This window comes from Rhea pennata, chromosome 6 (genome assembly GCF_028389875.1).
Source record: "Rhea pennata isolate bPtePen1 chromosome 6, bPtePen1.pri, whole genome shotgun sequence".
Lineage (NCBI taxonomy): Eukaryota > Metazoa > Chordata > Aves > Rheiformes > Rheidae > Rhea > Rhea pennata.
Window position 1 is genome coordinate 10822534 of NC_084668.1, and position 12527 is coordinate 10835060.

A 12527-nucleotide genomic window follows, 5' to 3' on the forward strand; every position below is an offset into this window, starting at 1 on the left:
TCACTGAGCTCTGCTTAAAACTGTGACCTGGGGATTTGTTAAGGTGATGACTGTAAAACAGACTGAAAAGCTCCCGTTTTGACCATAAACCCGTTTGTGTTCCTTATATAATGTTATTAGTCAAGTTACTTCTCTTCTACCCTCATCTGGTATGCTTGTGGTTTCATACTGAGAAAGCTGTTACTAATTTTGTTGTGTAAAAATAAACCAACTCCAAAGAAGTAGTTTTTTAAAATACGTGAGGCAATTCCTTTTAACCTGAGGGTGCTACTGGATGCGGGAAATGGGGTAAAATCTTCCTTTGCTCCAATCATTGCAAGAACTGGAATGGCTTCATGATGTGAATTTTATGTTGTTGCAGATTTTTAGTACTTTTGGAAACAGCAGATATAGCTGGAAATAGTTTTTAAAAATTCTTGCCACCTAATATCCAGCTTTAATTGTATGACATTTACATGACTCTTCTAAGAATTGCAAGTAACCTATGGACTAATTAATGTATTTTTAACTCCAATCAGATTTGATTCTCTTAAGTAACTGCTGTTGTTTCTATCTCGTACCTTCTGGAGTGAAGGGAAGGATTCAGTGCTGCTTTCTATGTAGATATGTTCCAGAACCACTGTGTGTTTAAAGAGGGAGCATGACAAATGGTAGGATTTAGGCTTATGATCCCTCGTTTTGGGCTTAATTGCACTCCACTGAAGTTTAGAACAAAACTTTTAGTGATCTCAGTGGTTTTAGGCTCCCTGAGGTATTAACAGATCTTGGAGCTTAAAATAAGAGGCTCTCTTCAGAGATGATGGGTAGCCTGCTGCTCATGGAAAAATGTGAGAGCTTGGCAATTCACTTTCAGTTAATGCATTCATTGAAGCATATAATCCTGAAGAGCTTGATTTTTTCACTTGATTTTCACAGGAAAAAAATGCAATATGTAAATTGGAGAGTTTTTTGTTTTGGTTTGTTTTTTTTTCAGGCATAAGGAAGGAATAGATTGAGAAGCTCTTCAGTGTATTTACAGTATAAACTGCCAAGCCTAGGCCAAAGTATCTGCCTAGGAGAACTTGAAGTCCAAGTTTAGAACTGGAGACATAGGCTTGAATCGTTAGTTTGTGCTGATTCCTCCTACATTCTGGTCACCTTGTGGAAGAAGAGACCAGAATGCCCATTTAAACCCTCTTACTGAACTTGGAAGTACATTCATCAGTGATGCATCCAAACAGCTCACTGCAAAACTTGGTGGGGAAATTTTGCACCAGATATTAAAGAGAAGCTTGACAGCCTTGGGGAATCCTATGTGTTTTCATAGTCTGTCATCTCCATGATAGAAGAGCTATCTGGTGCGCTCTGTTACTCTTGGGCATACATACAGTAGAGCAGTGGTTAATATATGAAAGAAAAGAGATTGAAGTCAGATGGGCAGAAACGGTGGTGTTTATGGTGAACTGGAGAGGAGAAACTTCAAGAAAAAGTTGAGAACTTTTTCTTTGATAACTGGAAAATTATAAGATGACAGATAGCAGCTAGCGGAAGGGATTGGTGAGGATGAAAAGTATGGCCGAAGTTAGTGTGGAGACTTTTACGTGGTAGATGATGTTTTTATTAAGACTTGATCTAGACTCCATGCAGCCTAACTTTTTTCTTCTCTTCCTCTCCAGAGAAGGAATCAGAAATAATTTTGCTTTGGGCTTTTAATTTAGGAACAGTGGAAAAATCTAAACAAAATGAAAACAGTAAGAGAGAGGAAGTGCTTTTTTTGGTGGGCTGGTGCTTTCATAACTGTGCTTTTTTTAAAAACGGAACAGAAAACCCTGCAGATCTGCTTCCCCGTTCCGCACTGGGGAGCCCAGGCTGTAGAAACCTCATGGTTGCTGTGCTATGCTTTTTCCCTTCCTCTCACTTGCAATAGAGGTGATCCATGCAGCTGTGTGCTGGCAGACAGAGTGTGCCTCTCCAGTGCTAACCCACGAGATACCTCTGTGTAGGTGAGCATCATGTACAAGCTTGCAGGGCTTCTTAGTTACAGCTGAGGTTTTTATTACCTTTCACTCCCAAGGGCGGAGGGATTAAGATTTGCACAATGCCAGGGTTTGGAGTGAAGTATGGCTTACCTTTTCTCATTCAATTCATTGCCTTTCCACTACAGAGAAAGCCTGGCTTGGTCTGGTGGTTACTGGGGGTAAAAGGTCCCAGTTCTGTCTGATCGTGTCTCTTCAGGTTGAGTAACACAGAGTGTGAAAGAGTTGCAAGAAGAGTCAGGCAACATTTTTGTGTTGACAAGTATTGCTATGGCACAAATCCAGGGTTTAGGGATGGCCGAAAGCCTTGTCCGGATATCCTGTATGAAGACTTCTTACAGTGAAACAGCAGTGCCTGTTTTGATGACTTGCCTTTTTTTCATTGAAGAAACTTCACAGGCTCACCTGAACTATCAAGTATACCCAGGAATTCAGCACTTAACAAAGGTGTGTTGGAGCTGCAGTAGATCAGGTTTTTGCAGACTGGATTATTGGGTTCCTCTTTACAGTGTATTGTGAACTGGCTGATCCATGAATAATTTCCTTGGGAGCCAGTGTTTGCTTCGCTAATGGTGTCTAACGTCTCAAGTAATTGCCTATCTACTTCCACTGCTACAAAAGATTTTTTTTTCCTTTAAGTGCAGGCTATTAAAGAAAAACTAATTGTCTTGACCCCTGCAGAATGAGCAGTTAGAGGAGAAATTTGTGATGACAGCATTGAAAGAATTCAGAAGATAGACATAGAATTCAGGTGCTTATTAATAAAAGATTAAACATTATTATTTTAAAAAATAATAAGAAATGCTTTGCATCGTTATACAGTTAAAGTAAGTACAAAATCAGTTCATATACAATGTTGCACTTTAGCCAAAGTACTGGTTCCACAGTTTTCTGCACTGGATCTGTGGGATGAAACAGGTCTTATAAATAAGTTATGTGTTGGATCTTAGCTCCGCTTTGAAAAATGAAGCGAGGGCCTTTTACCACGAGCTAAATGCTTGTCACCTTTCCCCTCACTTCTTTTTGCCTGCTGCATCACTGCACGGTTCTGCTCCCATCGCTGCCTTGGCGTTCCCCGCTGGGACATGTAGTTTTGCCGGCATCGTTGTCCGTGTTGTTGTTGAGGATGTCGTCGCAGTCCATCTGCGCCATCAGGTTGAAGCGCTCGGCCACGCAGTGGGCTGTGAGGCGAGCCTCAGGGTCGTGGTCCCAGCACTCCGTGATGGTGTCGCACAGAAAACGCATCCCCTGCAGTCAGAAGGGCCGGAATTAGACCGGAAAGCAGGAGGAAGGAGAGCTGGATGGAAGCTGGTCTAAAGCAATTGCAGCACTTCCTGCAGAAACAGTTTTTGGCCAAGCTAAGCCCAGGAGGAAACTGCATTGGTGAGTTGTGGCAAACGCCAGTTTGCACCGTTACTACCACTGCTCCCGTTATGGCAGCGGCCTCGGTTGGTGTGGGATCTGCTCCCAAGTGTTTCCCTCAGTACCAGGAAACCTGCCCTGAAAGACAGTTTGCAGTCACTAGGGGACTGTGAAGGAGCTTGAGGGAATTTGGCCCTCCAGCTCCTGTTCACAGCCTTCTGTTCGGATCGGGCATACTAAAATTAGGAGGGAAAGACAGGTGCTGAGCCCAGGTTTCCTGGTTTCCAGGCTTTGTCTGGGCTGGTATGCCAGGATGGATGGGGAGGGTAAAAAATTAAGCTTATTAAATCTGACTTATTGTTTTGGCAGCTTTCTGAAAGGATGAGCAATGCCAAATGTTCATTGCAGTGCACAGCAGAGCGATTTTCTCACCACAAAATGGTGTCTCTCTTCCTGTGAGATTAGGTACTTTGCAGTGTGCTTCAGAACACGTTAAGTTCCTCTCAATGGTTGCAATTCCCAGCAACAGATTTGTTTTCAGTTGCATAGTGCTCTGAAAAGGGTCCCAATATTTTTAGACTTAGAAATAAAATGACGGTATTCAGCTGGTATTTTTCCCCCTATTAAGCTAGTAACCCAGATAGCACAAGAAATGTTGAACCTTTCTTTGACTATGTAATCCCTATCATCTGCTATTTTCTTTTATGTCATTGTCAAAAAAGGTCGCAACACACTGGGCAAATCATTATTCTAAATAAAGCTTCATGTTTTTCAGTGGTTTTGTGTATTTTCTTAATTTGCAAGCAAGAGCCCCAAAACCTTGCACGTACCAACACAAAAGAAAACCGCGGGTCCTACGGAGACGTACCGTCAGTGTCCCTGTCCTTGTGCACCTTTCTGAGAACTGCCTGTTCTGCACTGAGGTTTATTATATTAAATCTGCCGTAACGGCTGCAGGTTAGAGAGAACAGGATTGTGCGGTAGAACTGACAGACGGTACATGCCAGTACTTCTTACGTCATTCATTCGTTAGCCTTGTTGAAAGGATTTGAGGATAATTAGCGGGTAAAAATGAGCTGGCTTAGCTGAAGCTTTTAAAATACGCCTTTTCTCAGATAGTGTTGCACTGTCATGTTGTGTAATCATTAGATTTTTCTGTGCTTATTTTGCCCTGAAATCATGACATTTATTTAAAGTTTGCCTGCTGATGCCCTTTTGAACAGCACAACTGGAGCATCTTATTTTCCTAGGCACACAAAATGGACTTTGTTTGGGTTTTACACTTGGTAACCCAGATTTTCAAATGGAGCTGGGCACTGTCTGACCATAGTTTTACGGGTATATTTTTGGCAGCAGTGAAGCTCCCACTGCTCTTTCCCATCCCGTACCAGCCCTTTGCTTGAGCCAGTACGACAGTCTGTTCAGCTTTTGTAAACTAGAACTAAATAACCACACTTTTTTAATGATGGAGAAGTAAGGAAGAAGCAAGGATTTAGCCTAATTTTATCTGGGAGACTTTCACGATATGCTTCATCTGTGCAGCCTCACAAGCAGTTGCTCTGGGGCTGCTGGTGGGCAGCACACTGGGTAAGGCCCCTGCTCGAATCAGCTTCCTCGGGGAAATGGATGCACGCAAACCCGGGGTCTTAGATGCCTTTGGAAAATAAATGGTTGCCAAGGGTTTAAGTCCTCATTTGACAAGAGGGAACCTCATGGCTGGAACATGGAAACAGCATTTTGAGCTCTGGGTCAAACTTATCTCCGTTGGTGGGAATGTCTGTGGGTGCTCCACATCCAGATGAGTAGTTTGTCTCCCTTTCTTGATGTCACCCAGTGCTTTCTCCCCAAAGGAAGTGGTTGAGACCAGAGGCAGCGTGTGGCACAAAAAGGTGGATTTCTGTTATTTTTCCAGCAGATGGTGCTGCCCTATGCTGCGTGCTAAAGAGACTTGTAAAATGCCAGGAAAATAATGTAAAGCTAGGCTTGTAAGGAGATGTTTATTAGATCAGCTAATATTAGCCAGAGGAAAACTTTCAGGAACACAAGATGGCTTTTCTGTTTCTCTTCCCCAGTGAATATTAGGTGGTCTAATAAAAGTAACTACCTTATAAACCTTGCTTTGTTTACATGTTAGACCAACCCAACTACAGCAACGTTATTTCTCGACGGTAATTGCAGGCAGCCCTTCTTCAGCACAGTTATACATCAGTGCAGTTACACTTGGGCTCTACTGAAGTGTGATTTTTCTTTCTTTTTCTTTCTTTTTCTTTTTTTTTTTTTTTTTTTTTTGACAGCTCAAGCTTCTGTATATTTTCCCTGTGGTTTCAAAGTTTATCAGTGAACCTGGGAGGTGAACGTTTAAGATGAATGCTCAAAGGCTCCAAACATGTAGTAACTCTGATTTCCAGTTCTAGTATTTTACTTCACCTCCATAAAGAAAAAAGTCTGGGTATAGTTCAGAGGTGAACTCACTGACTGATAAACGCAGTGAGGCTCTAGGAGAAACCAGAGGTTAATTTGATGCTGTTTGTGGCCTCAGTTGCTCAGGTACTGCGAGTCTTTGGACAAAGGCAGTTTTGGGAGGAGACGCTGTAGGGGACGTATGGCCTTCTGAGACTGTGAAGTTATGTGCTTGCTCTTAAACTCTGGCTGTGAACAACATCCACTCAGAGTGGAAGTAATAGTGTTTCTTGTGGGCAGATGCTGCAAAATGATCTGCACTGACTGAGCAATAAATCTTGTAAGGCTCTGTGACCCAGCAGACCCAATGTTTTAGGTTGTTTTTCAGATGATCTGAACTGCTGCTGAGTGGATGGTATTTTCTGTGAGATGCGTGACATTTAGGAAATGCCAAAGTCAGGTAAGATTTTGCAAAATCACACATTGTGTGTGTTAGCCCTTGTGTGCTCAATGCATGGAAGTAGGACCCGGGAGATCTGCCTGCTTTTGTGTCAATTACAGCTGTCATATATTTTTGTGACCCAGATGTTTTGAGCTGCATTTGTATTGAAAATGCAATTTTTGAATCGGGTCAGTGAAGCTGGAAGATGTGGGTTGCGCTTTTCTTAGCTAGCTGCTTATTCTTAGCCTACCTGATGCACAAGCCAGTTGCTGGGGATCTCGGGGCGCCCTCTGCCATGCAGCACGATGTCTCTCATGGTATCCACACAGGGCTGCTCCTGGACTTTTGACCCAAAAGGTAGCTCATAATTTTTTACTTCTGCAAGAAAGCAACAAGAGCATTACAGGATGTTTTTCATGCATTCTCTGCTCTGGTTTGATATGGTCCATTGGATGGGAATAAATTTGTTTTAATCAGTCTACAAAAATAAACTTATTTGGAAACCTTTTAGAATTTGAGCATAGAAATATAGTGCTGGGTGATAGTAGGTTTCAGAGATGGGACCAATGGACCATCTGACCCCTTCCCTGTACTCGAAAGGTACTGCTTGGACTCAGTCTTCAGAAGAAACATTTCTAGCAGGTAAAATGTGGTATGCAGGTGAAAGATGGGCAGGAGTTCATTCGGATGAGAAATGACTCTTGCAGAAGAGCAACCCCAGGCTGTAGGATGCCAACAAAACATTTCATGTTGCGGAAGTGAGAGGCCACCGTGATTTCTGCCAGTTGTATTGCTCCCCACCCCAAGTACCATGATAAATATAATTCTGGTCAGAGTTGGAGGTGGCATATTTTGGGCCAGGCACAGACACTCAGTTGCTAGCAGGCTGCTGGCTTGATTTGAGGGTCTGTTTGCAGAAGGGGCTGTATTTTGGACTTTAAGGAGGATAGCAGTCGAAGTCTGCATAAGGGGTATTCCTGATGCCCCAAATAAAATTCTGAAGTCCTGAATGACAAGACCAATAGTGTCTTATTGTAGAACTTCAAGTACTGGTAGCATTTGGAGTCAGGCCCCCTCACATGTGCTGAACTACAACTCCTCGGAGCACAGCAGTGGTCTTTATGACTGGGGCAGCTGAATTTGTGCGTGAAGATCCCTGGTGGAGAAATAGTCAAGGAAAAGAAGGGGCAGGACAGGGAACCAGTGTTTTCCAAAGCCATTTAAACATGTCAAGACCTTTCCATGGGGAGGGATTTTTGCTTCTGGCTCCCAGTCACTGCCCACTCACAGCAGCAACTTTGATAAATGCAGTGAGAGCATGATCTCCAGGCCTGAGCGCTGGTAGGTATTTCTGCACGTGAAGTTGCGAGATGCAGAGCTGTAATGGAGTCTCCAGAACTGCAGAAATAGCTCCCTCTTGTCACTGCTGAGCTGCTTGGGGAACTGGGAGAGATTTTATCCTGCTGAAAGGAAGAACTGATGGCCCATGTGCTATCAAACCCATCTGTTTTCCTGATACCTGAGCTTGGGCTGCAACGTATGTCCTGTGGCATCTCTCTGGAAGGGCTATGGGCACGTGAAACACCATAAACACACTGGGGAGGGTCAGCACCAGGACATGAGGGGTCTGGAGCCATTGCAAATGGTATGTGGCATTGTGTGAGCCAAGCAAGGCTCTTGAGCAGGGAGAAGATTTGGGGCAGCTTTTTTGCTGAGGATGGGAGTTTCTTGCAACTCAATGGGCATAGGAAGTAGATGGGAGGGGAAAGAAAAAAGGAAATTAAAAATAGCAAAAAACAACCAGAGAGAGCTAAAAAGAGAGGAGAGAGGAGCAGGCAGAATGACAGGCAGGGGGTAACACCAAGGTGGTTAATTAAATGTTTTGTTACACAAAAATTCTGAGGCTAAGATGCAACTATGGGAAGTAAGAGGGAGCGTGGCATTGCTAGAGGCTGGAGTTTGTGTGTCCCTGTTGCAACGTAAACTCTCTGGCATTGTCTTGAGTCTTTGTGGCTGAGGAAAGGGGGGAAGGTAGGAAGGAAGGAGCCAGCTTTGACTCTTCCTGTTTGCTTTTGTTTGCATCATCAGCCGTTACTTGGATTCAGCTTCAAGGTTGGCCCCACTTTGAGCGGGGGCTGGACCAGATGACCCCCCTGAGGTCCCTTCCAACCTCAATTACTCTACAACCAGTGTTAGAATTTGGATTGTTCTAGTGCTGCGGGTGCCAGATTGCAATTGTGCGTGCAAGGCCAAGTGACTGGTGCCTTGTGTTTCGTTAAACAAGTTAAAACAAATGATCAAAGCCCTTACTCACCTCGGGTGAGTCTTTATGTCAGGTATTAGTATGTGTGCCCCCCCTTGGAGAGACCCTACGTCTGAAATTTTGGAGAGTGGGGAACTTTCCTGGCTGTCCCCACTGTTGAAGAGTAGGGTCCTGGGCTTCCCAGTGGACTTTCTGGTCTAAATCATGTCACTTTTGGAACAGAGTTCTGGATCTACATTTGCTGAATTGGATGTAGATCTGCCTGGAAATATGGGATAAAATCCTGGCTTTGCAGAGCTCAACAGGGAAAATCCCTGCAGGCCCCAGAAAAGTTGTGATTTTGCCTGTGTTTTTCCCTCATGTTCCCATACTCTGCTCTGTAATGTTTTGTTACCAGGAAATACTGAGCCCTGGGACAACAACCCCCCTCATACCACAACAGAGAGCCAAAGAGACCTCTCTGAACTATCCTCACCAGGCTGTCTCACAGGTCTGCAGAAGACCCAGGCCTAGAGGGTGTCTCTAATTTCTGCAGTCGCAGAGTGTGAGGTTCCTCTGGGTGTTGTCACTGTAGTGGAAAACGTGGGGGACTGTCTGTTCTTGTGGCAGGAGAGAGGCTTTCCACAGGGCACAGACAGAGCTGATGCCGTTGACTGGGGCTTCCTAGAGCGCAAGGCCTCCTTCAGTGACATTTCTCCAGCTGCAGCCAAAAGCAGTGGGGTCCCCTTTCCTGCTCCTTGACCGTGGTGCCTGTTTCCCTTGTGCTGTTTCACGTGAGGCCAGTAGCTAGGTGCGCAGTGGCCCTCGGGGGAATCTGCCACCCACCCTCAGCAGCCCTCTAGAGATAAGCCATCTGAAATCAAATGCTGTGCAAGATGAGCACCAGCATCCTAGCAGTTAGGCCAAGTGAAGTCATCACTGCTTCAGGTAAAGAGAGCACGAACCATGGAGGATCATGAAGTTGGTTCCCTGTACGCAAAGGGAGCAAAAATGTGCAAAAGAAATATGGTGCAATGTTCCTACCTCCTACCACCTCACATCTGGAGGCCATTTCCCATAAAACCAGGGCCATGGAGTAGACATCCATTTGCTTGAAAGACTCCAGATCTTCCAGATTCACTCTGGACTCTAGAACCTCCGGAGCCATGTACCTGGCGGTGCCCACCTGCCCGCAAAGAGGAGAGACATTAGCAGAAATGCCAGCTAATGGGACCACATGGGCAAGGACTTTTGCAAGTTGCTGCAGGTGATAAAATGTGAAAAACACTGCATCAGTGTGTTCTGGCTATGGGACTATCCCATGGGGGGCTCTAAATGTGAGACTTCACATGGTCTTCACCAACTGCTTGACTTTCTTGTCCTAAGCAGTTCCCAGTGGCACTGCCCCTGTATCTGAGCCATAGCTCTGAAAGCCATGTGCTTCTCCTATCCCATCTCTTTTGGAGAGCTAAGCCAAGCAGATCTGTGTCCTTTCTATCACATCAGTATGCCATGGGCTAGAAGGCTCATCAGGGTGCTGCTCAGGGACTGCACAAGGCATCTGCGCGTCACTTTGAAGGAAAGATCACGCTCGCTGTTGCTACTTAACTGCCCTTGAAGGGTTAGCATTTATCCAGTGGGCCAGTCTCACGTGTTAGGTTTCAGCTTTGCAAGCTGGCGTAGCACATTGGAGAGTCATGCAACGAGCCCCCTCCCTCCGCTTCACAGAGTGATCCCCCAGCTCCAAAGGGCTGCAGCTTCTACCTGACACCCCGCATTTGACAGTGCAAGGGTGCGTGTGGTGTTAGTGAAGTGCTGCCTGTGGTGTATGGTGGGTTTGTAGCCTGTGATGAAGGGATGCGGATTGGGTCGTACTTGCCTGCCCGCTGTTTGCAAAGTCATCAACCGTCAGGGAAGGGTCGAGGCGTATCGCAATGCCGAAGTCGCAGAGCACGCACTCCTGCTCGTTCTTAACCAGGATGTTGGTACTCTTGATATCCCGGTGAGCGATGGGGATTTTTGGCCTGCCGCAAGCGGTGTAGTCGCTGTGGAGGTGAGCCACCCCGTTGACGAGGGACCCTGCCATTTTTTGTAAGTCCATCCAGCTCAGGATGTGCCGGGACAGGTAGTCCTTGAGGTTGCCCCGGCTGTGGTAGGCAGTGATGAGCCAGTACTCCTTCCGGGGCCCCGATCCCCTGTCCTCAGCTGTGAGGAACTGCAGGACGCTGTCGTGCTTCAGGCTGGCGTCCGTGAAGATCTGGCTCTCATTTTTCCAGGAGGAATATTCCTCACAGGGGAAGATCTTCACAGCCACTGTCTCGTATTGCCCTGAGCTGGTGTGGTTTAACTTTGCCCTCCAGACCTCGGCAAACTGGCCTTTCCCCACCATTTCGTCCAGTTCGATGGGAAGCAGCTCGGTGTTGTGGTTGATGCTGTTGGCGCAGGTAGAGCTCATGCTGGCCTGATTGTCATCCGTCATCACCGACAACTTCTCATCACGCTCGGCGGCCTTCCCTCGGTCGGGCAAAGTCGGGTGCTGTGTGTGTTTCTGGCTCCATGCCTTGGCTCGCTTCCTCTGCTTCTGCGTGCGGCAGAGGTAGAATATCACTGTGATCATCACGGCCACGAGCAGCGGTGGCAGGAGGCTGATGGCAGCCACTGGGATGACCTCTTTGCTCTGCAGCATGGAGTATCCTGCAGGAAGGGAAGCAAATATGAATGTGCGGCTGCAAAGGATCTGCAACATCTTGTTTTGATCACGCGTAGGAGGAAAATATGTGAAGCAGTTAATAAAGTACAGTCATTTGCAGGGACGTAATGCACACTGCACACAAATCCCATCTGAGCAAAGGGTAAGAACTCAGATGTATGCAATTATTTAGAGGACTATTCATTTTAGGTCCATTTATCAAGTGAGGATTCAAGATGTTGTCCCATATTAATTGGGCCGGATGGTGTGCAAGACCTTGCTGGATGCAGCCCAAACTGCTCAGGTGCTGTTCAAAGGCTCTATACTACCAGCAAGCACGGTTTGCACTCGTGCAGGGTAAGCTGGAGGGTAAATCAATGCTAGAAAGCCCATTTTGAAAATACTAAGAGTTGAGATTGCTTGGGGCTGTGGCTTTGTTGCTCTCCTAAACACGGAGAGTGAGAAGGGATAGGTGAAGGGCTGGAGGAGATGATGGGGCATGGAGGACCGGGGAGGTCTCATGCATGGCTGGCGACCAGCGCCTTCTCTTGTGCATGTCTCCTCCAAGGGCCCATCCAAGGAGATGCTGAGCACGGAGATGTCTGAAGGCAAGCACCAGAGCGAGCGGGATGCCTTGCACCATAACCCGTGTGAAGGAGTATAGCTTCAGTCATTTGCCAGTATTTATATTTAGTTTTGCATTGTGCTACAACACTGGCACCCATCTACTGCCCAGGAATGGTTGCTTTTGTTTTCTTTCTTTTAAGCCTCTATCAGCCTTCACATCATCAGGGATGGGGGGGGGGAAAAACCCCAACAGCCCTCGCACAACATATAATTGTCTGATCCTTTGATGTTTGCAATTCCTGGAATAAACATGCTGACTTCAGTAGAGATATTCAAGTAAAATCTTACTCAGAGGTTTTTCTGCCAAGTATAATAACCCAGGGGAAGAGGGATAAGAATCATTCCATAAGCAAAACTCTTGCTGTTTGACCTCAGTGTGTGCAGATCATAATTCAGGTTCTGGAAAAACAGAGCATTTAGCTATTTTACTTGGCAAATTTCAAAAAATCTGCTGCAGCTAATTTCTGCAAGGCTGTGAAAGCGTTTCTAAAATAGGCATCAAGTTCAAACCACAAGATCAACCTAAACTGATATAAATCAATAACTAACTCAGGAATATGTTTATTTTGGAAAGCATTAGGCCTGGATATCACCTACTGCTTTAATGCATTTACCCGATGCTTAGGATCGTATCTCTGAAACGCTAAAGAAAGCGAGAAAGAGACTTTTCTTTTTTTTTTTTTTTTTTTTTTAAGGGAGTTCTGTGCATGAGTCCTGCAAAGAGTAAGTTAACACAACTTCAGCAAATTT

General features: G+C 45.6%; 1 protein-coding gene across 1 annotated transcript in view; it reads right to left on the reverse strand.

Moving 5' to 3' along the window:
• Window positions 1-2770: 2770 nt before the first annotated feature.
• The window catches only part of LOC134141758 (TGF-beta receptor type-2-like), a 28191-nt gene continuing 18434 nt past the window's right edge, over window positions 2771-12527 (reverse strand). Inside the window, exons 4-7 of the mRNA XM_062578133.1 lie at window positions 10341-11155; window positions 9506-9647; window positions 6470-6597; window positions 2771-3263 (exon numbers count right to left, since the gene is read on the reverse strand). Of these exons, the coding sequence (XP_062434117.1) occupies window positions 3051-3263; window positions 6470-6597; window positions 9506-9647; window positions 10341-11155 (1298 nt within the window). The 3' untranslated portion in view covers window positions 2771-3050. The remainder of the gene's footprint in view (window positions 3264-6469; window positions 6598-9505; window positions 9648-10340; window positions 11156-12527) is intronic.